The following is a 27,544-nucleotide window of genomic DNA, read 5'->3' on the forward strand; positions in this document are numbered from 1 at the left end:
CATGCACACCTCTTACCAATGTGTTCTATTTACTTAATATTTAATTTAAAAATTCTCATATTCTCATACACTGTTTCCCTTCTAAATAATGTTATCCATCATGTTCATCAAACAATGTTTTAGCTACAGATGGGTGAAAGGATTTGAGAAGAAATCAAATGCACAACAGTGGAACTGGTGGAAACTTACACACCTTTTGTTGATACACACGGGTTCGAATAGATCATTACAGGACCAGGGTTAAGTAAATGGGAAAAAAACATATAGGGCCGTGAAAAAAATAGTGCCCAATAAGGAATTAATATATCATGCTAAGGACAAAAAAAAAATGAGGCTTCAGAAAATGATTTGTGGCAAGAACCAGAAAAGAACCTTAGAAAACTTTGATAGGTTTGAAAAAGGCAGGCATCTGTGGAATTAAACAGAAATCTATGAAGATAAACTGTAGATAAACTGTGACAATGGAAAGAATTGGATGAGATATAAAAGACTGCCAGGGACCTCAAAATACAATAGCAGAATTTAAATAGATTTTAGAGGCAGTAAAGAAGCAGAAATGGTGCCTGGAAAATTTATTTAATGAATAGAGTGTATTTCAGTGTTTGTCTTAGAATATTTAGGAAATAATAGAAGAGAAATTCACAGCTATGAAGAACAGAAAGTAAACCCAAGAATTATGGCATTTCTGAGAAAGCATGTATATTAATTGGCACTAAATTAATAATCAAAGACACAATTACAGAGGACTTTCTTAACTTGGATAGTCACCTGATCACATGGATTGATTTCCAAGAGAAGTAAGCAAAAATGCACTTGCTAAAACACTGTAAAAATAAAAGATTGAGAAAATAATTCTGTTAACATTTGGGCAAAAAAGAATATAGTTCACTTTTAAAGAATAATCAGAGGCTCTTCAGACATTCATGTTGTGTTGAATATCTGAAAACTAGGAAACCTAGTCTACAGGTTTGAGGGGAAAATATACAACTGAAGAATTTCCTGCCCAGTCAAGTTGTAAATGCAACAGAAAATCCTTTCTAGCTATACTGATGCATTTAATCCCCAGCACCAGTCACCATGCTATAAACATCATAAGAATTAAAATTCAGCTCATGATGCTTTCAGTAGAATCCAATGCAGTCAAAGGCTCTAAGGATAAGGAATTTCATCAGTAAAAATATGATTTCAACTGACAATCAAAAAAGAAGAGAAATTCTTAATTTTAAATTCTAATTATGTCCCCAAATTGTGGGCAGCTGAGACTCTTCTCTTTTGCATTTTTAAAAAAATGTTGGGTCCATGCATGAGGTGAGTTTCAATATCCAGAATAAGACTACAGTCATGAAATTGGAACAGTAATAGTTCTTGATATTTGTCAAGTCCTTATGTGTACTGGTATTGATCAAAGACCTTAGTATGTGTTAGCCCATTTATCATCTCAATCATCCTCAGAGATAGGTTATTATTAGTACCTATAGTTAGCAGATGAGGAAATTGAGGCACAAAGTCACCCAGGTTGCAGATGATTGAACTAGGAGTTTGAACCTGGCAGTCTGACTGGATGTTTTACAGTAGATTTCTAACCACTACCCTATATATCCTTTCAGGTAGAAATAAGAATACAAGAGGCCATTTATTTACATTTCTTTATTTTGAAGGCATGACTTTTGAGGGCCAAGGACTCACTCAACATAAGGTTTTGGGTGCCAGTGTGCTTTGAGCTTCGAGGTGGAGATTTTATGGAGTGGAAGGAGTATGAGGTGGGCAACCATCGTGGTGGCAGGTTTGAGTTCTTTAGTAGGAGGTGCCTGGCAGGTGTGCATCTTCCTGCCCTGGCCCTTTGCTAGGGAGTGATTGACAGAGGTCTTTGCCCCCTGGCTGTAAGTTGGTCCACTTGAGTCACACAGGCATAGCCATGCCCCTAGGTGACTGTTACTATCACAGGGGAGGACAAGTTCCCAGACAAGAAGTATAAGCTGTTAGTATCCTTGCCAGGAAGCCCATGCAGAGCCTCCCACTCTTAAATTGCTAAAGCAGGCAGGGGTAACTGCAAAACAGTATTCATAGTCCGATGGGGAATCTCAAAGACAGAGATAAGCGTATCATAGAGATTACCAAATGTCTGAAGGAAATAATCACATGAAAGAAAGAAATCAATCTCAACTGAGTTAATAGATCAAATAAAATATGGGACAAAATATAAAATAAAAATAGGAAGTTAAGATATTAGTTTAGAATTCCTGGAAATAAGCTTAATTTTTAAAAAGGTCAGTAAGTCGCCTGAATACCAGAATGAACATAGCCAAAGAGTCAGTTGGAAGACTGAACCTCAAAATTCTACAAAACATAGAAGAGACACCTAAAGAGGTGGAAAGCAGTTATTGATGGTAAGAGCCATGCCAGGCAGTTAAAGAAGCTTCAATATTCATCTGTGAGCGTTTCAGGAACAAAGAGAGCTGAGTGGAGGAAGTACTCAAAGTTATAAGAAAAGAAAAATATTCAGAATTGAAAAAAATTCATGCAGATTGAAAGGGCCCATTGAGAGCCTACACATCCATACTGTGGCAAAATTCCTGAAGATCAGGGAAAGAGAGGAGTATTTTAAAAGCTTTCTGAGACAAAAGAAATAGAACTCATAAAATGGAATGAGATGATTGAGTTTGGATTTCTCTTTGGCCCTGCAAGAAGACACAGGGGAATATTTTGGAGTTCCAAGAGAAAGGAAATGCAACTAAAGTATGGACCCATACAAACTGTTAGTTGCAGATGACAGCAAAATACATGAGCAAAGGCTCTGAGCTATCTGTAAACTTCAACCTGAAGGAAGTTCTACTGCAAAAGAGCCTTAAAAGATGAATCAGAGAAGGAAATGTGAGCCATGAATAGCCATGATGCCAAAAAACAACAACAACAAAAACAAAAAACAAAAAAAAGAAAGAATAACATGTGACTTAAGTTTAAATTAGAATTTATTATTAAAAAAATGAGGATTCACATGATCTCAACATGAGAAGTGGGAGATGGGGAAGTTGAAGAGCGAAGTGAGATTAGCTCTAGACATTAATAGAAAATTACGTTTATATTTGTGTTAAACTAAAGGTTAACCAGTGGAAGAATTGAGATAGGATGCACAATTGCTAAAACATTAGGGGAAAATGAATGAAAAATGCTTGATCAATTCAAAGAAATATCACCAAGAAGAAAAAAGACATAAGAAAGCACAGTGTATACAAAACGTAAAGCAAGGTGGCAGTAAGTCCAAATATGACTAGGTCCTAGAAATGTGCTTGAGTTAAATTGCAGTTAAGCATCCAACACTTGATTTCAGCTCAGGTCATGATCTCAGGGTCGTGAGATTGAGCCCTGAGTTGGGCTCTGTGCCAAATTGCACAGTCACAAGACAGTCTGTACTAAGAAAACAAAGATTTATTTATAGACTATTAATAGGGCACAATAACAATACGAGGATTAGAATAATGGTAAAGAAAAAATACCAAAGAAACATTAACAGAAGAAAAGTGAGAATAATAACAATAATATCAGATGAAAAATTTAGTCATAGCCCCAAACAGTAACAGGGACAAAGATAATCAAGACACATATTTCCTTTTGTTGTTGTTCATTCCCATTCTGATTTTTTTGCAATTACGGTTTGAAGCATTCTTTGTATTCATAATTTTTTAAAAAATATTTTATTTATTTGTTTATTAGAGAGAGGGAGAGAGAGAGCAAGAGAGAATGAGTGAGCATGGGGAGGAGCAGAGGGAGAGAGACAAACAGACTCCGTGGTGAGCACAGAGCCCGACTTGGGGCTCCATCTCACAACCATGAAATTATGACCTGAACTGAAATCAAGAGTTGGATGCTTAACTGCCTGAGCCATCCAGGTGCCCCCACAATTGCTTTTTAAGTGGTATTTAACACATAGGGTAAAATGCTACAGCTTTTTTTTTTGGGGGGGAGCTCCTGGTTGATTTCTTGGGGACCATTTTTATTGACTGAAAAGTTTTGATTTTCACTATTTTCTTCTTATAGTAGTTTGCACTTTTGTTGGGCAACTTTTTCTGTTCATACTGAAATGTGTAGTTTTTGTACTAAAAATGACAGGTTACTTTAGGAAAGTGATGTTTCTTGGTTCAAGAGTGCCCTCTTCTGTTGGTATAGTGAAGCACAGCTTCTAAAACAAATGGTGTCTTACTGCTATACTTATTGATCTGAATTCCGTGCACAGATATTTGAAATTAGGTGGCTTCCAGTAAACTGGTGGAATAGTTCCACCAGAAGAAAAAAAATATTGGTAAAGAGAGATTAACTCATTATGCATAGATTTTGTGATTATCTTTCTAAAAAATCCAAATGAGTTAGCTGACAGTTTACCAAGTAAGAAAATTCTTCAGATGGTTGGTTAGCTAGTTACCCAAAATGTAAAAAAAGGGCTTCTGATATACCTGTAATAACTATTTTTAAGTTCAGCATTTTATTTAATTCACAGAGTTAATTCTAATTGAGATTTTCTTTTTATTCATTTATTTACAGTATGTATCTCCCCAGTAGAATATAAATCTGATGAGAGAAGGGATCTTTTACATCTTATGCATTGCTGTTCCTTGGTACTTAAACTAGTATCTGACATAGAGAAAATGCTCAAATACTTGTTGAATAAATGCATGAATGGAAAAAACAAGGACCCTATTCATGAGAATATCAAAACTATAAAATATGAGTAAGTCTAAAAGACATGTGTTTCTGTGTGCTTGAGTAATGCAAATACGCAAATAATAAAAATATAAACAGAGTTCAATGATTCATCAAACAGTGGACATCCATGCAACTACCATCGGGTAAAAGATATATGACATTATCATCACCCCAAAGCCCCCTTGCATCAGTTTCCAAGTATTACTTTCTTCATTCTCTTCAAAATATAACCAGCATGTTGGCTTGCAGCCCTGTAATTTAGTTTTGTCTGCTTTTACACTTCATATAAATAAAATCATACAGTCTATATTCTTTTGCGTTTGGCTTGTTATCATCAATATTGTTTTTGGTGCTCATCCATTTTGTTGTCTAAGCTTTAGTTCATTCCTTGTCATGGCTGTGTACTATTTTATTGTGAGACCATAATTTATGTCTATGTTCTACCATCATATGTATCTCTTGGTGCCCATAAGTGTGCATTTCTGTTGGGTGTATATCTGAGGTAGAACTACTAGGTCATAAGGTACGTGTATGTTCAACGTCAATAATGCCTTTGATTAATGAAAGATTTACCTTTTGCAGAGTCCAATTTATTAACCTTTACTATTCGTGCTCATGTTGTTGTGTTTCATTTAGCTCTGCAGGTCATTTAGAATTGATATTTTGAATATGGTATGAGGCGGTAGTCAAGATTTCTGTTTTCCCAGTGGATGTTCAATTGCCTCAGCATAATTTATTGAAATCACCTCTTTTCCCCAATGTTCTGTAGCATAATTTTTAAAAAAAAAATCTAGTATGCATAATATGCACAGATATATTTCTGGGCCTTTCTTCTGTTCTATCCTTTGGCCAAACCACATTTAGTTATTTAATGACAAGTCTTGCTACCCTGATAGAACAGGTCTTACCTCCTCCTTTTCCAAGAGCGTTTTGGTTATTCTTGGCTCTCTGAAGTAGGTAATCAATTTTTTGAAAAACAAGACCTCCTGGGATTTCTTTTTTCTTTTTTTTTATGATAGTCACAGAGAGAGAGAGAGAGAGAGAGAGAGAGAGAGAGAGAGAGAGGCAGAGACACAGGTAGAGGGAGAAGCAGGCTCCATGCACCGGGAGCCCGACGTGGGATTCGATCCCGGGTCTCCAGGATCGCGCCCCGGGCCAAAGGCAGGCGCCAAACCGCTGCACCACCCACCTCCTGGGATTTCAATTAAGATTGCAGTGATCAACTTTGAAAGAATCGACATCTTTATAGTATGGAGTCTTAAACCATAAATAAAACATATTCCTCCAACTATTTAGGTCTTCCTAATTCCAAACATATATATATGGAATTACATATATATATTATATATATAAGGTCAAATATATATATATTTTATATATAAGGTCAAATATATATATATATATATATATTTGACCTTTTTCTACATGGAGGCTTACCTATCTTTCATTTTTACTAGGAATGTGATAGTTTTTGGTGATCTCTCAAATGATACATTTTAAAAAGATCTTCATTTTCTAACTGTATGTTGCTAGTTTATAAACAATATTTGATTTTTTAATTTTTTTAAAAATTTATTTATGATAGTCACAGAGAGAGAGAGAGGCAGAGACATAGGCAGATGGAGAAGCAGGCTCCATGCACCGGGAGCCCGACGTGGGATTCGATCCGGGTCTCCAGGATCGCGCCCTGGGCCAAAGGCAAGCGCCAAACCGCTGCGCCACCCAGGGATCCCAATATTTGATTTTTTAAAAAAAATTATTTTATTTATTCACGAGAGACACACAGAGAGAGGCAGAGGGAGAAGCAGGCTCCATGCAGGGAGCCTGACGTGGGACTCAGTTCCGGGTCTCCGGGATCATGCTCTGGGCTGACGGCGGCGCTAAATCGCTGAGCCACTTGGGCTGCCCTATATTTGATATTTTTAAGAGTGACCTTGCATTCAGTAATTTTACCAAACTCACTTTTAAATTCTTATAATGTACATGTCAATTCCTCTGTGAATGATAATTTTATTTCATTTTGGGTCTTGAAACTTAATTAAGTAAGTAAGTATTCAATTGCCTTATTACATTTGCTGAATTCTTCTTTTCCCCCTATTCTTTCCCTCCAGGCTTGGTTCAATTTCGAATGGGAGCAGGGATAGTGGTCATACTTGTTTCATTTTTTATCACAAAGACAAAACTGCTTTTCCATCTCTATTTCTCCATTCCTTTCTATCTATAAACTCTACTGAGGGACATGTAAGATGAACATATTTCTGGCTCAGTATGTGAAGACAGCAATTTCTCCCACATGGATGTATCAATTGTTCCCAATCTGAATTCCCAGGAGAATTTTCATAGACCTTGGCACACTGGTGGAAAAGTTCATCTAAAAGGGAGTATGTGCAAGAATTGCCAAGGAATGTTTAGAAAGCAAAAACAATGAGGGAGCTTGGACTGAATATGAGGACATATGGTCTTGGTCAACATCCCTAGACATGGTGCTGCAGACGGGGATTCTTGTGGGAATTTTTTTTGGGTAGGGAGGGCAGGAGAGGGTTTCCTTGAGAGAAGCAGGACAGGGAAGGGAAACCTGTTCATCATTCATGAGGTCTCAGCTAGAGATTGGATTCACTGTGATCCTATGGCTGAAGCTCTGGAGGACAAGTTACACCACAAAATGAGTCCTATTTTGATGCAATGGAGCTATCCTGCCCTTTGATATCCTTATGCCAGTGGGTTATAGCTGAAGTGTGTCCAGGCTGGGGGTGGTGTGCTGCTGGCTCTCATTTGAATTGTCAACCAAAACAGCACCTGGGTGCCAGGAGCACTGGCTGGCAAAGGGAATCTGGTTGGGACCCAGTAGCAACCATTACATTATAGGCTTGGAGAAGAAAAGGGTCACATGCAGTGTCAGTCACAGATGTGCAAAGGTTGTGCCAAAACTTGGGATGGTGGGGAGTCCACAAGTACTCTGGTTCAGGACTTAATCATTTTCATGTCCTCACTCAGAAGCAGTGGAACCACTTTTACGTTTTTTTTTTTTTTTTTAGATTTTGTTTATTTATTCATGAGAGAGAGAGAGAGAGAGAGAGGCAGAGACACAGGCAGAGCGAGAAGCAGGCTCCATGCAGGGAGCCCGATGCGGGACTCGATCCCGGGACTCCAGGATCACGCCCTGGGCCAAAGGCAGATGCTGAACCACTGAGCCACCCAGGAATCCCCCACTTTTACAGTTTCTAATTGTCAATGTATTTTCTATCTTTGGGACAGTTTTGATACTGGGAGGAAGGGCTGATGAGATAGAAAGTTAGGGAAGGGCTCAATGATTGACAGCTGTGATGATGTTGAAAATTAGGTTTAAGAACAAGGATGAGAATTTGTAACTGGAAGGGGGAATTTCGGAGTTTGGTGATTTCCAGCAGGAGCTGTTCTTGGCAGTGATGACACTCACAGTGGGGCCATGTATGTGGATCATAGAGGAGAAGGAAGGGGAGGGTCAGGAAACTGAGAGATGTTCCAGCATGGACTGGGAAAATATATAGAGGGATGATAGGGTTAGAGCAGACAGGAAGACCTTGAATGTGTGACATGGTGGATGGAGGGAGATATGGTTGGGGTGGGCAAAAAGGGGGTAAATCTCTAAAGGGATCACAAGGTGATTGAAGGAAGAAGAGCTTTTGAAGGAGCAAGAGTAGGAGACTAGGCATAGGGACCTTACTTCCTGATTCCAAGATATGAGTGGGTGTCCCAGGGAAGACTGTGTGGTGTGTGGACCTCAGGGGAAAGCCAGAATTCCCTGTAAAGGGCCTGGTAGAGGAAATGCCTTAGGAAAAAGTAGAGGGCTTGTGGATATAGCTGAGCTACACACCAGAGGGTCTGGGTCACAGAGAAAGCAATCAGAAGACATATACTGATAGGGATGTTCAAACATAGAACATTATTGCCAACTCAAAGATTTCATATCATTTTAAGAAAATAGCATCATTTCAATGGCATCCAGGGTTAACTCCATAACAAAGTGCTGATTCTTTCCAAACCTTACTCAATTGGTGTATCTTCCAGTGACAATGAGAAAGAAGAATTAATTAAGTACTGTTTTGAGTTTGCTTAAAGACCTGTAATCACAATATTAAAAAAAAAACAGAAGCAAATTGAGATTGTTGAGATTGGCACAGACATTACCCATGCCCTTAGAAGGTGCATCACTGAATTGCTTCCTTCAGTAGTCATGCAGGTGAGAGGGAAGAGCTCAAGTGTCCTTCTGGGATTTGTTTCTTGGCAACAATGACAAATCTTCACACCCTTTATCCAAGACTAAAGCTGAGAATAATCCAAACATTGTTTCTTTAAAAAAATTTTTAAATTTCAATTCAATTTAATTAACATATAGTATATTATTAGTTTCAGAGTAGAGCTGAGTGATTCATCAATTGTGTACAATACCCAGTGTTCGTGACATCACGTGCTCTTCTTAATCTCCATCACCCAGATACCCCATCCCCCTACCCCCTCCCATCTAGCAACCTTCAATTTATTCTCTATAGTTAAGTTTCTTATGCTTTGCCTTCCTCTGTGTTTTCCTCTTATTTTAGTTTTCCTTCCCTTTTCCGAAATTCATCTGTTTTGTTTCTTAAATTCCACATGAGTTAAATCACATGGTATTTGTCTTTCTCTGATTGACTTATTTTGCTTAGCATAACACCCTCTAGAGCCATCCACACTGTTGCAAATGGCAAGATTTCCTTCTTTTTGATAGCTCGGTAATATTCCAAATTCCATTTCATTTGATAATATTCCATTGATAGCTGAGTAATATTCCATACATATATATATGTTTATATATATCATCTTCTTTATCCATTCATCTGTCAATGGACATCTGGGCTCTTTCCATATTTTTGCAATTGTGGATGTTACCGCTATAAACACTGGGATGCAGGTGCCCCTTCAAATCACTATGTTTGTATCCTTTGGATAAATACCTAGTAGCAAGCAGTGTTTCTTTAGTGGACTAGTAGAGACAGTAGGGATGTTTCAAGATTAACAGGAAAAACTGGAATTTGAAGGTGTAATTTTTTATTGAGTTTTTTAAATTTCAGAAATAGTGTTGTTTTCCTGAAATCAGTGAGCTTGTTGGATGTTTATGAATTATTGGTCCTTAGCCCAGTGTTTGGCACAGAGTAGACTCTCAAGAAATGTTTACTGAGTCAACTAAAATGAGAGCTTTCATAATTCATGGAAAGAATGCTTAAGAACAAGAGTGGTGTGTGTGTGTGTGTGTGTGTGTGTGTGTGTGTTTAGCTGCCTGCCCAAATTTTTCTTACTAATTTTTCTGGTTCTTTTCTAGCAAAATAGTTCTCTTTCATTTTCTTCTTTGCATTTGGCATCTCAAAATAATGCAACTCCTAACTGCTAAGTTAACTTTATTTCAGAGACTGGGTTTGTCAGGACACAGCCTTGTACATCCACGGTAAGTATGCTTTAATTCAGCTTTTTGTCAGGCTATAAACTAGTGGTTTCCAACCTTGTCAGCACATCATAATCACCTGGGGTGATAACAATTCTGATGTCTGCTTCTTTACTGATTTAGTTGTCTGTGGTAAGGCTTGGGCAATGTTTTTGTTATTTTTTGTTTCCCAGGAGACCTGAGTGTGTATCCAAGGTGGAGAACCAGTGCTCCAAACAATTCTTTTCAGAGGATCCCCGAGATCACTGGGGATGAAGGCCCTTTTACAATCTTTCCACCTGGGTCATAATTCATTCGACTTGGCCATTTTGGTCCTGGGTTGAGCTCCTGCTTTTAGTTTTATTTAGCTGTCTGGTTGATTTTTATATCTTTATGCTTGAGCCTCCAAGATCCTTTATAATGGATTTTGGAGAAGTTAAAATTTAAACTCTATTTCTCTATGTCATAAGGCACAGCCTTTTTGAGTACACAAAACCATTGCTGACAGCAAATGCATAAATTCATGACCATGAGTGGAAGAAACAGAAAAGCCAATCCTCAGTTTTGTCATAAACCTTGCATGCTAATTTTTATTAGGGAATTCGTCATTGAGAAACCAAAGGTTGTTTCACTGGAACTGCAACGATAATGACTAGGGAGAGGCAGAGAGAATGCTATAAATTCAAGATCTCAACAACTCATGTTACACATGCTTCTTTTGGTTCCTCGCTCAAGCCGCCTCTGCTTCTTCAAAAACCAGGTAAGTTCTTTCTTCAGTTTCATCTGAAGACTTCTGTGTCTTAAGAACACTGATGTTTGTTGATTTGAAGAAGTACTTTTATTGTGCAATTTTCCTTGGGCTGGTTTTATTTACTGTAGAGCCTGCACAGCCATGACAATATATCATCATAGTGTTTGACAGTAAGTTAATTTTATTTCTGAGTTAACTTGCAAGGAATCCCTGCAAAGAAATTTGGGGTTGAAATGGAAGTTTTAACATCAAATGTGGAATGCCTTAGCAGGGATGGGCACTTGCTCATCAAAGTAACCCCTTCAAAGTATTTAGGCTTTTAAAACATTTTATTCTGCGTTAGTCTCATTCTTGTTTTAGGATTTTTCTTCAAGCCTTTATTAATCAGTTATAACACAGCTGGTGGGGAAGAAAATAGGTGTTTTATTTATTTTTGTAAATATTAACTGCTCTTTAAAATTATTTTTGTGTGTGTGAGATAACAAAAGTCGTATGAACTCATGGCACAAGCCTGAAACAATATAGAAAAGTATAGAAAAGAAAACACTCTCTCTTTGCTCTTTAGGGAAAATTCAGCCCAGAGTCAAATTTTTATGCCGTTAGGGATTGGGGTAAGAGAATAAATGCATTCTGCCACGCTCTGCATTCGATTTAGAATCATCTGAGAAATAGAAAGTATCACAGAAGGAGCCACTGTTGGCTTCATTATTTTAAGGCTGGATTGGAGAACATTGCTTGGACCTGAGGCCAGTGGGGATTCCTAGGCCTTTCCCTGGCCTGGTCAAGGGCCAGCAGCTGGACAGTTAGATAGGAGCAGGCCAGGGCTGGGTCTGCCAGGGGGAGATTAACACTGTAGGAGGCAGCGGGCAGGCAGGTGCAGGCAGGCTCTGGCAGAGAACAAGAGAGAAGAAAACCATTTAGGCGTCAACCCTGCTGCCTGGAGAAATGAGAACAGAAACACCAGCTGATGCCAGATTGATTCATGTCTCCTGTCCAGAGAAGGCCAAGAAAAGGCAGAGAAGCAGATAACAGTGACTTTTCCCTGGGAGGATGAAAATCTCTATTTTCTGAATCAATGCAGGGAGAGGAAGAGAAGCAGGAAGGGTTCCTGTGACATAATGCAATTCAAATAAGTGTAATGTTTTTATTTGGTTTTGGTTGTCGTTGTTCTAGATCTTGCCGGAATCTTCATGGATTCACTTGGTGCAGCATACACTCACTTTGGGTTTAATCTCTTCCAAAAACTGAATAAAATAAATGATGGCAACATCTTCTTTTCCCCTGTGGGCATTTCTGCTGCCATTGGCATGCTCATCCCAGGGGCCCGAGAAGCCACCGCCATGCAGTTGCAGAGGGTAAGGAGGTTCCCATTGCGGTCCAGCATGTCTCTGGGGGTAGCCCTCTAGCATTACCTTGAAATGGGGCCTGGCAACAGAGAATGAATGCATAGGAAGACACAGAACAATTTCAGATCTATTAGGGCAGTCCTCCTCCTTCTCCAAGTACTGTCATGCTATCTGCTCCCTAGTGCTTGAAATTCCTTTGAGTGGGGGCTGAGTGAGTGGCCTTCTCCAAAGTCATTAACCTCATAATTAAAGATGGAGTGTGAAGAACAAAGCCTACTGGAAGAAGTTGCAAAATCCCCACTAGGCTATAAATGAGACATCAAAGGTCAATACATGAATGGATAAACCACTGTAGGTGAGATCAATGGGCAGTCAAGACCTCTGCAGATTTTGAAAGGACAGAGAAATGTTACCTGTTTACCACTAAGGTTTCTTTAACAAACATTTTGCTGTCTTCAGACTGATTCTGTGTGAGGGTTTCTCTATTCTGATCATAAACAATATTTTCTGTCCCTTCCAGATGCTTTTCTCTGAAAAAGACACAGGGAGCTCAAGGAACAAAACCGAAGAAAGAGAGGTGAGGAGACATGTGTTGCTACCTTCAGGATTTGGCTGCTTTGTGATGTGGGCTCCCTGGGAAAATGTGTAACAGAGCTAATAGTTCACACTTATTTTTAAGGAATTACAATCACTGCATCCAAGTAGAGTTGCTAGTATTATACAATAATAAACCCTTAATATTAAGAGGAGACTAACTTTTAAAAAAGAATATTTATTTATTTACCTGAAAGAGAGGGAGAGAGAGCATGTGCGGTGGTGAGGAGAGGGAAGCAGATGGAAAGGGAGAGAAAGAGCCCCCCATGGGGGCTCATTCTCCGGAACCTGAGATCAGACGTGAGCTGAAACCAAGGATCAGACACTTAACTGACTGAGCCTCCCACGTGCCCTGAGACTTTAAAGCACATTGACCACTCTGATGTAAATGCCCATAGATTAAATGTAAATGCCACTTTGGGGCGGAGTGAATGGATTTAGGAGTTGAACAGATTTGAGTTCAAATCCTGACTCAGTCACTTCACAGCCATGCTACTTTGGGCAAGTTATTTTCTTTGAGCCTCTATGAAGTGGTCAGTGGAGTATCTGGAACACACTGGCGACTCACCCAGCAATAATGGCGGTGGTAGGAGGCAATACTGTTACTACATTCCATTTTTATTTTAAGCCCCCTTGCTGATATTTTATTTCAAAAATATATTAGCATAGGACCAATGACTTCTTAGGGTCTCTTCCAACTCTAGGGTTGTAGTATTCCTTGCCTAAAGGACGATCTGCTCAAACATGGGGAAGTCTGTAGGTCAGGGCTGGCATCTGGAGATGGTTAGAGACCTAAGGAGGAGCACATCTGCCTGACAGTAGTTGCAGCTCAGTCCCAGACGCTCATAAAATCATGGCTCCAATCTCCCAGCAATATGAGCTGTTCATTTCACAATCCCACATGGCCAGGTTGTCTGGCTGGCTCAATGGCAAGTGGAGAGTCAGGCTTCTTTACAAAGTTTGTGCAACAGAACTGGGTCAGACAGCTGCTCCACTGTCCACTCAATCAAGGAACACGGTTATTCTCAGAGCACTCTCTCTCCCAAGGATGTAGCCCATACAGAATCTGTATGGGAATTAGAAAAAAGAACCCCCTCTTGGACAGATGCCCACTCCTGGCTTGGTGATGGGGATGAGGGTTGAATTTCAACTTTGTACAGGGCACAACTTGTACAGCTCTGCATAGAAATTATGTCCCTTTCTCAGGACTTTTCTGGGAGCCACAAAAGTACAAAGACTAGAATCACTGACTGAAAGGATATGAGGATTGGGGCCTTCTTGGAGGGTCATCTACTCTAATCTCCTTTTTCAATAGATGAGAAAACAGATGAGTAGAGTAAGCTGCTCAAAAATATGATAGATGTACATTTGATTATCACATGAATTCAGAGTATTCTGAACCTTGCTTTTAAAAATTGAAGTTAGGAGTGTCTGGTGGCTCAGTTAGTTAAGCATCTGCCTTTGGCTCAGGTCATGATCTCGGGGTCCTGGGATCCAGCCCCGCATCAGGCTCCCTGCTCAGTGGCGAGCCTGCTACTCCTCCTGCCTCTGCCCTTCTAGGGCACTCCTGCCCACTCATGCCCTCTCTCTCTCAAATAAATAAAATCTTTAAAAATTTTTTGAAGATAAAAATGTTAAGATATTGTGTACAAAAAGTAGTAGGAATTCTTATACAATTCTGCAATTCTGAATACCCTTTAATTCTCCCCTTCAGTATAAGTTATAAACTATTGACAGATTAGCGGATGCCTCCAAGTACTTTCCTTGAACACATCCCCATCCTCTCCTGAAAGAAGTTCCATTGTCCTGAACTTGGTGTTTGTTATTTCCATTTAGGAATGATTTCATTGCACATATTTTTTAAAAATTATCCTTTGCAACCTGATTATTTTTGGCTCAGGAATGTATTTACAAGATTCATCTATTTGAGGTGGATACTTGTAGATCTCCTTGATTCATTTTCATGACTGTTGGTCCATTTGCCCTGTTGAGTGATTTTTTTTCATCCTTCCTTCCTATTACAAACAAATGACTCTTCCTCTTTTCTTTGATTATTTACTTATTTGACAGAGAGAGTCTGAACAGGAAGAGAGGCAGATGGAGAAGGAGAAGTAGACTCCCTGTTGAGAAAGGAGCCTGATGTGGGGCTCAATCCCAGGATCCTGGGATCATGACCTGAGCCAAAGCTGATGCTTAACTGACGGAGCCACCCAGCCGCCCCACAAATGACCCTTTTTATACAAGTCTTGTAGTTTACCTGAATGAGAGTATCTCCGCCCAGAGCTTCTAAATATGGCAGCCATTGAATTGGCTATAGAGTACTTGAAATACATCTAGCTCAAACTGAGAAGTGCTCTAAGTGTCAAATATAAATCAGATTTATGAGAAAATAGTGTTGAAGGAAAGCTGTTTTACTACTCACAGCACTTCCAACAACAAATGTGTGGATTCTTTCCCTCACATTAAACAATTTTGAGATTAACTGCCAGGAGTCAGAGCAGACCCCACACATTAAGGGCTCCATTCTACAAGACTTGCCCTACTTCAGGTTGCAAGGAAGTGGGTTCCCAGAACACCCACACTTCTGTCCAACTTGGCTACAAATCAGAGGATCACATTGCCCACTACTCAAGTTTCATAATTTGCTATAATGGCCCACAGAACTCAGGGAAACACTAGTTTAATATAAAGGATACCAATGAATAGCTAGATGAAGAGGTATATAGAGTGAGGTCTCAAACTGTCCCAAGAACAAGAGCTTCTGTCCCTGTGGAGTTTGGGGTACATCACCCCCTACCAGCGCATGGATGTGTTTCCCAACCCAGAAGCTCTTTAAACCCTGTAGTGTAGGGATTTATGTGAAAGCTTTATCATAAAGGCATGATCAATTAGGAGCTCTATCTCTAGCCCCTCTTTCTCTGGAGGATGGGAGATGGGGCTGGAAATTCCTAAGCTTCTAATTACAGTTTGGTCTTTTCTGGTGACCAGCCCTCACCTCGAAGCTATTCAGGATCCCACTAAGAGTTGTATCATTAGAACAAAAGATGCTCCTATACCAGGAAATTCCAAGGGATTTAGGAGTTCTGTGTCAGGAAATGGGATCAGAGAACAAATATTAAAACAAAAAATGTTCCTGGTACCCCTATCACTCAGCAAATTACAAGGTTAGGATCCAGAGAAAGAGACCAAATATACATTTTTAAAAAATGTCACAGATGTAAAATATCTCATTTTTATGTGTCATTTTAATTGAAATGATATTTAATAATTATGTATTAATATATAATTATTATGTTTTTGTTGAAATGATGTTCTAGATAGATTTGGTTTGATAAAGTATAATATTAAATTTGATTTAATCTGTTCCTCTTTATTTTTAAGAATGTAATTGTTTTTTAGATTTAATTTATTTATTTGAAAGAGAGAGAATGAGCAGGGGAGGGACAGAGGGAGAAGCAGATGCCTCACTGAGCAGGAAACCTGATGCAGGGCTCAATTCCAGGACCCTGGGGTCATGACCTGAGCAGAAGGCAGACACTTAACTGTCTGAGCCACCCAGGTGCCCCAAGAATGTAATTACTAGAAAACTTAAAGTTATATATGTGGCTCACATTTTGCGGCTTGCATTATATTTCTATGGGACAGTACTGGCCTACAGTATATATCTAGGAGGTAGGGCTTATGTATTTTGACTTTATTAAATATTAACAAATTGTTTGCCAAAGGGATTACACCAATATCTATTCCACTTAGCAGCGTACATTGGCCCATTTCACACAGTCGTACAGAGACAGTGGGACCTGAAACCCCACTGGCCTTGAAATTCCTAGTCATTGACATTCATGTACAGTTGACCCTTGAAAAACATGGGGTTGAATGGCACAGGTCCTCTTAGATGAGGATTTTTGTTTTGTTTTGTTTTGTTTTTAAAGATTTTGTTTATTCATGAGAGACACAGAGACAGAGGCAGAGACACAGGCAGAGGGAGAAGCAGGCTCCTCACAGGGAGCCCGATGTGGGACTTGATCCCCAGATCAGGGATCATGCCCTGAGCCAAAGGCAGATGCTCAACCATTGAGCCACCCAGGCGTCTCAGGATTTTTTTTTTTTTTGGACAGATATAACACAATACTGTAAATGTATTTTCTCTTCCTCGTGATTTCCTTTTTTCTTTCTTTTTTCTTTTTTAAAGATTTTATTTATTTATTCATGAGAGACACGGAGAGAGAGGCAGAGACACAGGCAGAGGGAGAAGCAGGCTCGTTGCAGGGAGCCCGATGTGGAACTCGATCCCGGGACTCCAGGATCACGTCCTGAGCGGAAGGCAGACACTCAACCGCTGAGCCACCCAGGCATCCCTCATGATTTTCTTAATAATATTTTCTTTTCTTGAGCTTTCTTTATTGTAAGAATATACCATATAATATATATAACATATATTGTGTTTTGATTTTGCAGATTGACAAGACAGAAGAGATACATCACCAATTTCAAGAGTTTTTGAATGAGATAGGCAAACCCACTAATGATTATGAACTAAAAATAGCCAATAGGCTCTTTGGAGAAAAGACATACCTCTTCCTTCAAGTAAGTTTTGCTGTGTTCACCACATCTGTGAGTAGTATTGGTGAATGGCCAATGGCCCTTTTAGGACTGTATGCCCCAGAGGCTGCCCCAGCTGACTGCCTGGCTCAGCCCACATCCCTGGGTGTGTCCTCTTGCCTGTTCTCCAGACATCCAGGCCCTTTGGGAGTTTTTAATTCTGGCAGTCTAAATGAGTTTTACCTCAATCCTGTTGCACGTGCAAAAAATATGCATGGAAGTACTCAAAGTGATTTGCCCAGGTTCTAAAGTTTCCTGCTAACAATGTCGGTCATCTTAATGTAGAGATTACATTTATTTAGAGATATTGGAAATGGATAAATTGAATTTTCAACCTCTTTCTATTCCTTCCCTATTCTTCCTAAAGAAATACTTAGATTATGTGGAAAAATATTACGATGCTTCTCTGGAACCTGTTGATTTTGTAAATGCAGCAGATGAAAGTCGAAAGAAGATTAATTCCTGGGTTGAAAGTCAAACAAATGGTAGAGTATGGATCAGTCATTTATCATAACACACTTCTTGAGTACCTGCTATGAGAGAAGACCTGAGCTTGATACCGCATGGGATACCAGAGTGCACAAACTTTTTTGGGGGGTGCAGACTTGAGATAAGTTGTTCAGGGTTAGAAGGGCGGGACACGGCATGAAGAGTAGGAAAAGACACTACAGATGGTGGAGTGGTCTCAGGAAATGGGAGAGCCAAGGGGCACCAGGGAGGCACCACAGGTAGCCATCTTCATGGAACACATAGTGGAGAATGATTTGCACGTGGCTGTGGATCACAATATCTCTGGGGCTCCTGAAATTGGACTCATGTCTGTGTTGGATTCACATCTTTTCCTTTATATCAGAGCTTTCCTTTCTGAGTCTGGGTCCCTAAGTGGAAATGTCACAGAGTGTTTTCTTTCTCTTTGTCAAATGAGAAACATTCAGCCTCCTTCCATCAAGACCTGCCTTTACTACCTACAGCCAGGGCTGCCCAGGCTTCATCTCTACCTGAGCGTCATGCAGGGGTGATAACACCTTTCATCCCCATCCACAGCAGAGAACTTGACAGAGCCCTCACTTCATTCCCCCTCCTTATTTCCTACTATGAGCCAAGCGCACAGGAAATACTGGAGAGTGCTATTAATATGGAAATATACTTTGGGGAATAATCATTGATACTTTAGTGTTAGAGTTTCAGAATACATTTAAAAAAATTCCAGTTATCATGAAGACATTATTATTTCACAATGCATTTTTGTCTTCATATGTAGTCCAAAAAATGAAACAAAATTTGAAAAAGCAACAAAAAAGAGGGCCTATCAAAGGGTTGATTGAAGGATTGTCAGTGTGGAATGGGCTAAACCCAGAGACAAAAGCATTAACTCCTTTTCCAATAATATAAGAAATCTTTAAGTTTTGGGTGGTAACTCTATCAAATGGGTAAAAATAATAACAGCTAACACCTACTGAATGCTTCTCATGAGCCAGATGATGTTGTAAGTGCTTTACACATATTAAGTCATCTACTCCTTGCTTGCAAGAACTCTATGAGGCAGGTTTTATTCCTGTTTTACAGATTTGGAAACTGAGGCACAGCGAGCTTAAATAACTTGCCTGAGATTCCTCAACCTATAAGAGGCAAAACTGGATGCTAACAGAGGCAATCTGATCCAGAGCTCGAACTCTTAACCATCACACCTCAATTTATCCAGTGGGATAAATAGGCGATGGGCAAAGTGAGAACCTCCCTACGATTCTGGCAGCAAACATTTTGTCGGCAAGGCCTTCAGGTGCTGACCTGGCTGAGTTTTTAATGATGAGTCAAGTCCGTCTGCATCATATTTGCCATGTATAGCACTTGTGATTTTTGAGGATGGGCCAATATTTTTGTTATTGTTTGTTTGCAGAAAAAATCAAGGACCTGTTTCCAGATGATTCTCTAAACAGCCTCACCAAGCTGGTGCTGGTGAACATAGTTTATTTTAAAGGGCAGTGGGACAGGGAGTTTAAGAAAGAAAACACCAAGGAGGAGGAATTTTGGCTGAATAAGGTATGGTCCTTAATTTATTTATGCAATGTGTTTACACCTGGAATGTAAAATCTAATGTCATATTTGAGCAAGTGTACATGGTGAATAGTAAGGGGGACCCTGAGGCTCTGATCTTTAGCATTGTTTTATGTTGAGCTAATTATTTTGGTGAGCTAACTCTGTTGTCTTATGCTTCTTTTGACATTGTGTGGTCTGTTACTTTGTTGCAGAGTACAAGCAAATCTGTGCCAATGATGACACAGTGCCATTCCTTTAGCTTCACCTTCCTGGAGGACTTGCAAGCCAAAATCCTGGGGATTCCATATAAAAACAATGATCTAAGCATGTTTGTGCTGCTGCCCAATGACATAGATGGTCTGGAGAAGGTAAAACCTTTCGTCTCCCCAATCTTGCTTTTATTTCCCGAGGCTTGGCATCCCAAATCTTGTTTCTGGGTTAGCCTGGAAACAGGGCTTCTGATAGGGATCTGGTGTCTGGCAGTGCCAAGCAGAAGATATTTCTCATTTTGTGCAGCAGCTATAAATGGATGTCTAAAAAGGAGCATAAGAGGGTATCAGGTTTATTGAAAACAATCCATACTAAAATATTTGGGGATGACCTAAAATGAATATTTAAGGTCAAATGGGAGTCCTAAAGATCAGTAACCATTCTGAGAAATGGTTACTCTCTATATACCTTTTCCCCAGAAAGTTGCATTTGCACATACAGCAAATTTTGCATCCTGTTCAGCAGTCTATTAGAGCTCCTGAATTTCTTTCTTGGACCTTTAATTTCTTTTTAAGTTTTTTTTATTTTTTTCATTTTGGAGCAGTTTTAGGCTTACAGAAGAACTGAGAGAAAGGTACAGGGATTTCCCATGTATCCCCTGCCCCTACACATACATATCTCCCTTCATAATCAATATTACTTACCAGAATGGTAATTTTTTCTAACCAGGAATGAACCCAAGCTGACACATAATAATCACTTAAGACCTTTGATCTTGAAGCTCTTGATTAATTCCTTTGACTTAAAACTAGAATAAGATACCACCTAGAATGGGTCCAGTACATGGAAAACACTCAATAAATAATAGATAGTATATTATTATAATACTAGATGCTATTCTGTTGCTGTAAAACATCTCTAGCAGCATTATACATTGGAAAAATTGGGGACAGCAAAATGACAGTAGGTATGAAAGCTTCAAGAGTATTCATACTCTGATCCCCAAATCCCAGTTGTGGGGATTGCCTTAGGGAAATAATTCAACAGAAAAAATATTGCCTTTCTTTATTCATGAGAGACACACACACAGAGAGAGAGGCAGAGACATAGGCAGAGGGAGAAGCAGGATCCCAGTGGGGAGCCGGATGTGGGACTCCATCCCAGGACCCTGGGATCACAACCTGAGCAGACGCTCAACCGCTGAGCCACCGAGGTGTCCCAAAAATTGCCTTTCTGAACGAAATCAGGAATTTCTGCATTAAATGTACTAGGATACCTAGTTTAAAATTCATCATCATCATCATCATCATCATCATCATCACTGTTATTCTGTGATCCACAGTATCTATCAGCATCTATCATGCTGGATACATACCAGATGACTGTAAAATGAACAGATGAGTATTTGGCAAAACTTATCAGCTCAATGGAAACATTATCTATTAGTTTGAAGATATTTGGGAGAGATACAGATCTGTGAAAAAGTTTACATTAGAACAAATAATATGGACATTCAGGGTGATTACACCTATGTAAATATATATATTATATAATATAAAGTATATTAATAATAACATTTTAATTATATATAATTCATATAAGTATACAACTTAATATATATAAATTATATATCATATATTCATAAAAGACTATAGAGGAAGAGTTAAAAATGACATGATATGTATTAGATTGGTAGAATAAGAATTTATTTCTCATCTTTAAAAATTCACTTAACACTATTGACTTTTCATGTATACACAGATAATTTAAATAAAGAAGTATAAGTCACCTGCCTGCTATTTAAAGACAAGGGTCTAGTGAAATAAAATGGCTATATTTATTAAAATTAATTATTTCTAACTGATACAAATCAGTGTCACGGTGTTTCCACTTTGTATTGGGATAATCATACCACCTTCCCCTCCTTTTTAATTTTTCTTAATAGATTCTAGATCAAATAACTCCAGAAAAATTAGTAGAGTGGACGAACCCAGGGTACATGGAAGAAAGGAACGTGACCTTGCACCTGCCCCGGTTTGAAGTGGAGGACGGTTACAATCTGGAGGCCGTGTTGGCAGCCATGGGGCTGGGGGATGCCTTCAGTGTGTGTGGAGCTGACTCTCCCGGGGTGCTCTCACACTCCAGGCTGCACGCACAGAAGTTTCTACATAGGTCCTTTGTGGTGGTAACCGAGGAAGGCACAGAGTCTACAGCAGCCACCAGTGTGGGCTTTGCCCTCAGCTCTGCGCTGAGCTGTGAACACTTTCATTGCAATCACCCTTTCCTGTTCTTCATTAGGCACCATGAGTCCAACAGCATCCTCTTCTTTGGTAGATTTTCTTCTCCTTAGGACTCTCTTTGCTTTGGCAGAAAACCAGCGTTGGAGTTTTGTTTAGACTATGGAAATAGCCCAATCTTAAAAATATTGTTTTACTCGCTTGTATTCTAATCTCACCATCAAAATCAGTGATTTAATGACTGTAATAGGGTGTGTGTGTGTTTGTAATTCTCTTTGAGAGTGAAATGTCCTTTAGTTTGTGCCATGTATAAAGTGAGTTAAATCGAGGCTCATTAGTAATCTCCTGTTGATTTCTTCTGAAAGTAAGTCAACTTCTCATAGCTTTGTGCACTAATTCGTGAGAAACAGACTCTTCAGTAAAGACTGTGGACTGGTGTTTCTGGGAGTCTCTCTAGTTCTAATAGTTTGACATAATGCACAAATAAAATCAAAGAATAATTTCCTCAATTCATGTGATATTTTTTTCTTTCTCAGAAGTGTGGCCAACTGCAGAGAGGAGAATTTAGAAGCACGTTAGCAAAGCATAAATTAAAGCTTAATGCCAGAACAAAATAAAACAATGTGTTAGACAAAGAGGAGTCCCATATTTTCACCCTCTCTTCTAATGGAGTATTTTACCTGCTGTCAGTTGTGTGAGCATTTTGATATTGTGAAACAAATGTGATTTTGAGAAGGTAAATATTAGAGCTGATCAATATTTTTACCCTGTAATTTTTTCAAGTGACAATAAATATTTGGAATGACTTTTAGAAGAGTGTTTTCTTTCTTTTTTGCCCATTTACGTATTTCTGGTTATTTTGCAAGTGAGCTGTGGGCACTACCAAATAGTATTTTCCTGAAGTTGCTGTTTGAGAGGTTCTCAATCTATTGCGGATACTCTTTGTTGGACCTACTCTTTTTTTGAGTTTTTAACAAGATCCCATTACTGATTTATTTTTTAAGAGCTCCATTGAGCTATAATTTACCTATAATAAAATTCACACATTGTAAATGTACAATTCAATAATTTTGTTAAGTTTCTACAGTTGTGCATCTACCATCACACTCCGGTTTTGGAAAACTTCCATCATCCTAAAAACTTTTCCTTATGCCTTTTCCCACCCCCAGTCCCAGACAACTATTGATTTGTTTTCTGTCTTTATAAAATTTTATTTGACATTTCATATACATGGAAAAATAAAATAAGTAGTTTTTTGCATCTGTCTTCTTTAACTTAGCACAATATTTTCAAGGTTCATCCAAGTTGCAGCATGAATCAATATTTTATTCTTTTTATGGCTGAGTAATATTCTATTACATGGATATGTCAGATTTTTTAAATCTATTCATCAACTGATGAACATTTATAACATCTCTATTTTTTTTGGCTATTATGAATAATGCTGCTATGGACATTTTGTATACAAGTTTTGTGATACAAAACTTCTCTTAGGTATATACCTAGGAATGGGATTGCTGGGTCTTATGATGTCTTTTTGTTTGTCATTTTGAGGAACAGTCAAATTGTTTTCCAGAGTAGCTGCAATCATTTTTACAATCCCATAGCAAAGTATGAGGGTACCAATTTCTACTTATCCTTGCCAATAACTTGGTATATTAAAAATTTAGCTGTCCAAATGATTGTAAAGTAGTATCTCATAGCTTAGTGGTGTCTTTTGAAGTGCAAGTAGTCTAATGTAGCAATATTATCTTTGAAAGATAATGCTCTTTCCCTAATTCAAGTTTACAAAGACTTCCACCTGTTTTCTTCTAGAAGTTTCATAGTTTTAACTCTTCCATTTAAATCCACGGCTCATTTGTGTGTGTGTGTGTGTGTGTGTGGTGAGGTAAGGGTCTAAGTTGTGATTTTTTTTGACTATGGATATACAATTAACACAGCATCATTTATTAAAAAGACAATCCTTTCTGCACTGAATTGTCTTGGTGTCTTTATCAAAAACAATTAACCATAAATATAAGGTTTTATTTCTGGGGTCTCAATTTTGTTCTATTGAACTATATGCCTACTGATATGACAATACCACATTGTCTTGATTACTGCAACTTTGTAACAATTTTCGAGCCAAGTAGTGTAATTACTTTGTTCTTTTCAAGACTGTTTTGGTTATACTAGGCTTTGTGCATTTTTATATAAAATTTCGAATCAGCTTGTCAATTTGTTTAGAAAGCCTGTTGGGATTTTGGTAGGAGTGGTATTAAATTTATAGACCAATTTGCTCATTATTGAGTTTTCCAATTCATGAACATCAACTGTCTCTCCATTTCTTTAGTAATTTATTTCTTTTAGCAATATTTTATAGATTTAAGTGTACACAGCTTTTTTTCATGGAATTTATCTAGACAATTTTTGATGCTATTGTGAATGGAATTATTTTCTTAATTTGTATATCAAATTATGTTGTACACCTTAAATATATACAATTTTTATTAAAAATAAAATAAAGAATAAAAAGAAGCATGAATATAAGATGTTTAAAGGACTTTAAAAGGAGGGGGGAGTGTTAATGGGCATTTTGTTGAGTAGTACTTTTTCTAATGCAGAAGAATTATATCAGCTGAAGAACTGAGAAATTTATATTTACAAAATCTGAACATTTGGGGCCAGATACCTTCCCTCCTAAGGTTTAAGATGAGAAGGCTAAACCAGCTCTGCTCCTTCTAACCACCACTGGATGGCCACTAAATAAACTGAAGTGTACTTAAAAAGGCAAGGGAGAATGAGAGGAGGTAATTTGTCCAAGTTATGAATAATATGCCTTTAGGAAGTACAGTGGCTCAAAATGAAAGTAGGGGTGCACTGATAAGGAAAGAGGTGACAGATGTATCACTAACCATGGTTGTGGTTCAGGGGCTTGATTGGTGTTTGCCCACCAGCTACAGTTATGAGGCTTTTTCACTCCACACATCCTTGACCAAATGTTCAGAATTTCTCGCTCTCTTTTTTTTTTTTGTTTTGTTTTGTTTTTTTGTTTTTTGTTTTTACAAGTGTCCTCAATGGAGCTGGGCATGTCTACAAGTAGACGATCTTGGGGGAAAAAGAGCCAAGTGATACACTGGAGCAACATCCTATTTGGCAAACAGCAGAGGAGCTGCTGGTTAAGCCCCCTCTGGTGCCAATCTGGGTAAGGTTGCTAACCATTAGCACCAAGTAACCACAGTACTAAAGGCCCTTGAAATGTTAACGTGATCCAGGGTTAGCCAACCATTATAGCTGATCTTTTAGCTACAGTAACTGTGTAAGGGGTGGGAAGGTGGCCTGGGACTTCATATAAAGATGGAGGGAAAAAAGCTGTCTTTGGGGTGACTAGCTGGAATAGGATAATCTGGGTATTAGCCTAAGTCAAATGCTAGTCTTCTCCTGATGTGGGAACCTTTCCTTTAGTAGGAGAGGATGAGATCAATACTGAAAACAAGTGATCTGAAAAATAGAGGTATCTATCATGTATTTACCTACTTTCCTATCATGTATCTATGGAGAGATAACTTGATTCACTCTGTTTTTTTCACATTTCTACTCCACCCCCTAAAAAAAGCTGAGTTTTGTTACTGGGTACCTGAAGAATCCTGAGAAATATATGACCTCCTTACATGAAAAATTGAAAAATAGCAGGCAAATTGGGACAATGTTTTGGGGGATGCCTGATGTCCTGGTTGTTTTGTAGAATTGATTAAAAATATTTTCATCTGCTACAGATTTTGGGAGTGCCAATGGCATAACTGACATACTACAGTATAGAATAAAGAAAGAAATACAGTAAGATTAAAGAAAGATTTAAGAGCTGGTTTAGCCTTCTCATCTTAAACCTTAGGAAGGAAGGTATCTGGCCCCAAATGCTCAGATTTTGTAAATATAAATTTCTCAGTTCTTCAGCTGATATAATTCTTCTACAGAAAGATTAAAGAAATAAAGAAAGAATACAGTAAAGAATAGAAATCTTGGTTGATATTCTTGCTTAGATAGAAAACTATCTATTATAAGGAAAATGAGAAGAGAAAAATCTCAGTTAAATCTTTTTTAAAAATCCACGTAAGAATTGCTTTTCAAGTGAAGCCTTTGCTTCTTGTTCTCAGAATGAATTGGATAATTCACATCAGCTCTAAAATAGGCAAGTTGGTATGATTTCATCGGAAATATCATTGCAATTGATCAAACTCTGGGTATAAGAATGTATTTACAGATAAACACAAACTCATCAGAATGAACTCTGAGCTCTATGCACAGGGAAAAAGACACCTAAGATGACTGGAGTTTCAAATATATTCTTTTGCGAAGGCAATTCAGGACAACATCATTTTGGTTTCCATGCTGATGGGTCACATTTGCAGAAGTATTGGGGTCAAATGTAAACTAATGTTTGTTATCTTCTTTGGAAACTGTTTCTGACAAAGGGCAGAATAGATGAAGGAATGGGTTGATGTTGTGGATGCATGCACTATGGGAGAGCAAATAGGAAGATTTTTTTTTTTCTAAAAGATTTATTTATGGGCAGCCCAGGTGGCTCAGCGGTTTAGCGCCGCCTTCAGCCCAGGGCCTGATCCTGGAGACCTGGGATCGAGTCCCACGTCAGGCTCCCTGCATGGAGCCTGTTTCTCCCTCTGCCTGTGTCTCTACCCCTCTCTCTTTCTCTGTGTGTCTCTCATGAATAAATAAATAAAATCTTAAAAAAGAAGATTTATTTATTTTAGAGAGAGAGTGCAAGGCAGGGAGGGGCAGAGGAAGAGGGTGAGAGAAACTTTAGCAGACTCCATGCTCTGGGTGGAGCCCAATGGGGGGCTCGATCTCAGGACCTGAGATCATGACCCAACCCAAGCCCAAACCAAGAGTCGAAAGCTTAACCGACTGTGCCATTCAGGCGCCTCAGGAAGAGGCTTCTGAATAAGGGCTCAAGAGTCGGGTTACCTGAATTTGATGCCTAGCTCCACCACTTACTAATTGTGTGACTTTAAGCAAGTCATGTAAGCTTCTCTACTGCAACTTCCCCATCTGTAAAATGGGGAGATTACTCAATAAAATAATGCCCTATCTGGTTGTTTCAGAAATTAAATGAGACTGTTTATACAAAGTACTTAAGAAAATGCCTGGCACTTAAATGCTCAATAAATGTAAGTTGCTGCTGCTTCTTCCCATTTCTCCTCCTTTTCCTCTTTCTCTTCCTCTCTCTCCTTCTCTTGCTTCCTTGATTGTTATTGTTCCTCACAGCTCCTCAACTCTATACATTGTTATTGATTATAGTAACTGAATATAGAAATTCTATCAGTTTTTTTGTCCCAGCGGGCAAGAAACGACACCATTTAACTAGGATTTTTGAAGATTCTCGTTTTTACTAGCTTTTTATTTAGAATAATTTTAGATTTTAAAAAGTTGCATAGATCATACAGTGAGTTTCCATATACCCCTCATCCAGTCTCCTCTAATGTTATCATCTCACATTACTATGGCACGTATGTCAAATCTAAGAAATCAGTGTTGGTCATCACTGTAGCAGCCAGCATTCTAAGATTCTACCCCATATACACATAATTTCTCCTAGTTACTCAATAAAACACTAACCAGGTGTTAATGTGAAGGGATTTTG

General features: G+C 38.6%; 1 protein-coding gene across 1 annotated transcript; it reads left to right on the top strand.

Moving 5' to 3' along the window:
* Positions 1–10,791: 10,791 nt before the first annotated feature.
* Positions 10,792–22,711, top strand: LOC129495552 (serpin B13-like). The gene is made up of 8 exons (XM_055303187.1): positions 10,792–10,889; positions 12,054–12,235; positions 12,747–12,803; positions 17,279–17,407; positions 17,790–17,907; positions 19,320–19,462; positions 19,672–19,827; positions 21,615–22,711. The coding sequence occupies exons 2-8, from the start codon at positions 12,071–12,073 to the stop codon at positions 22,017–22,019; spliced, it is 1,173 nt and encodes a 390-aa protein (XP_055159162.1). The 5' UTR covers positions 10,792–10,889; positions 12,054–12,070; the 3' UTR covers positions 22,020–22,711.
* The last annotated feature ends 4,833 nt before the right edge of the window (positions 22,712–27,544 follow it).

The sequence above is a fragment of the Nyctereutes procyonoides genome, unplaced genomic scaffold (genome assembly GCF_905146905.1).
Source record: "Nyctereutes procyonoides isolate TBG_1078 unplaced genomic scaffold, NYPRO_anot_genome, whole genome shotgun sequence".
Classification (NCBI taxonomy): Eukaryota; Metazoa; Chordata; class Mammalia; order Carnivora; family Canidae; genus Nyctereutes; species Nyctereutes procyonoides.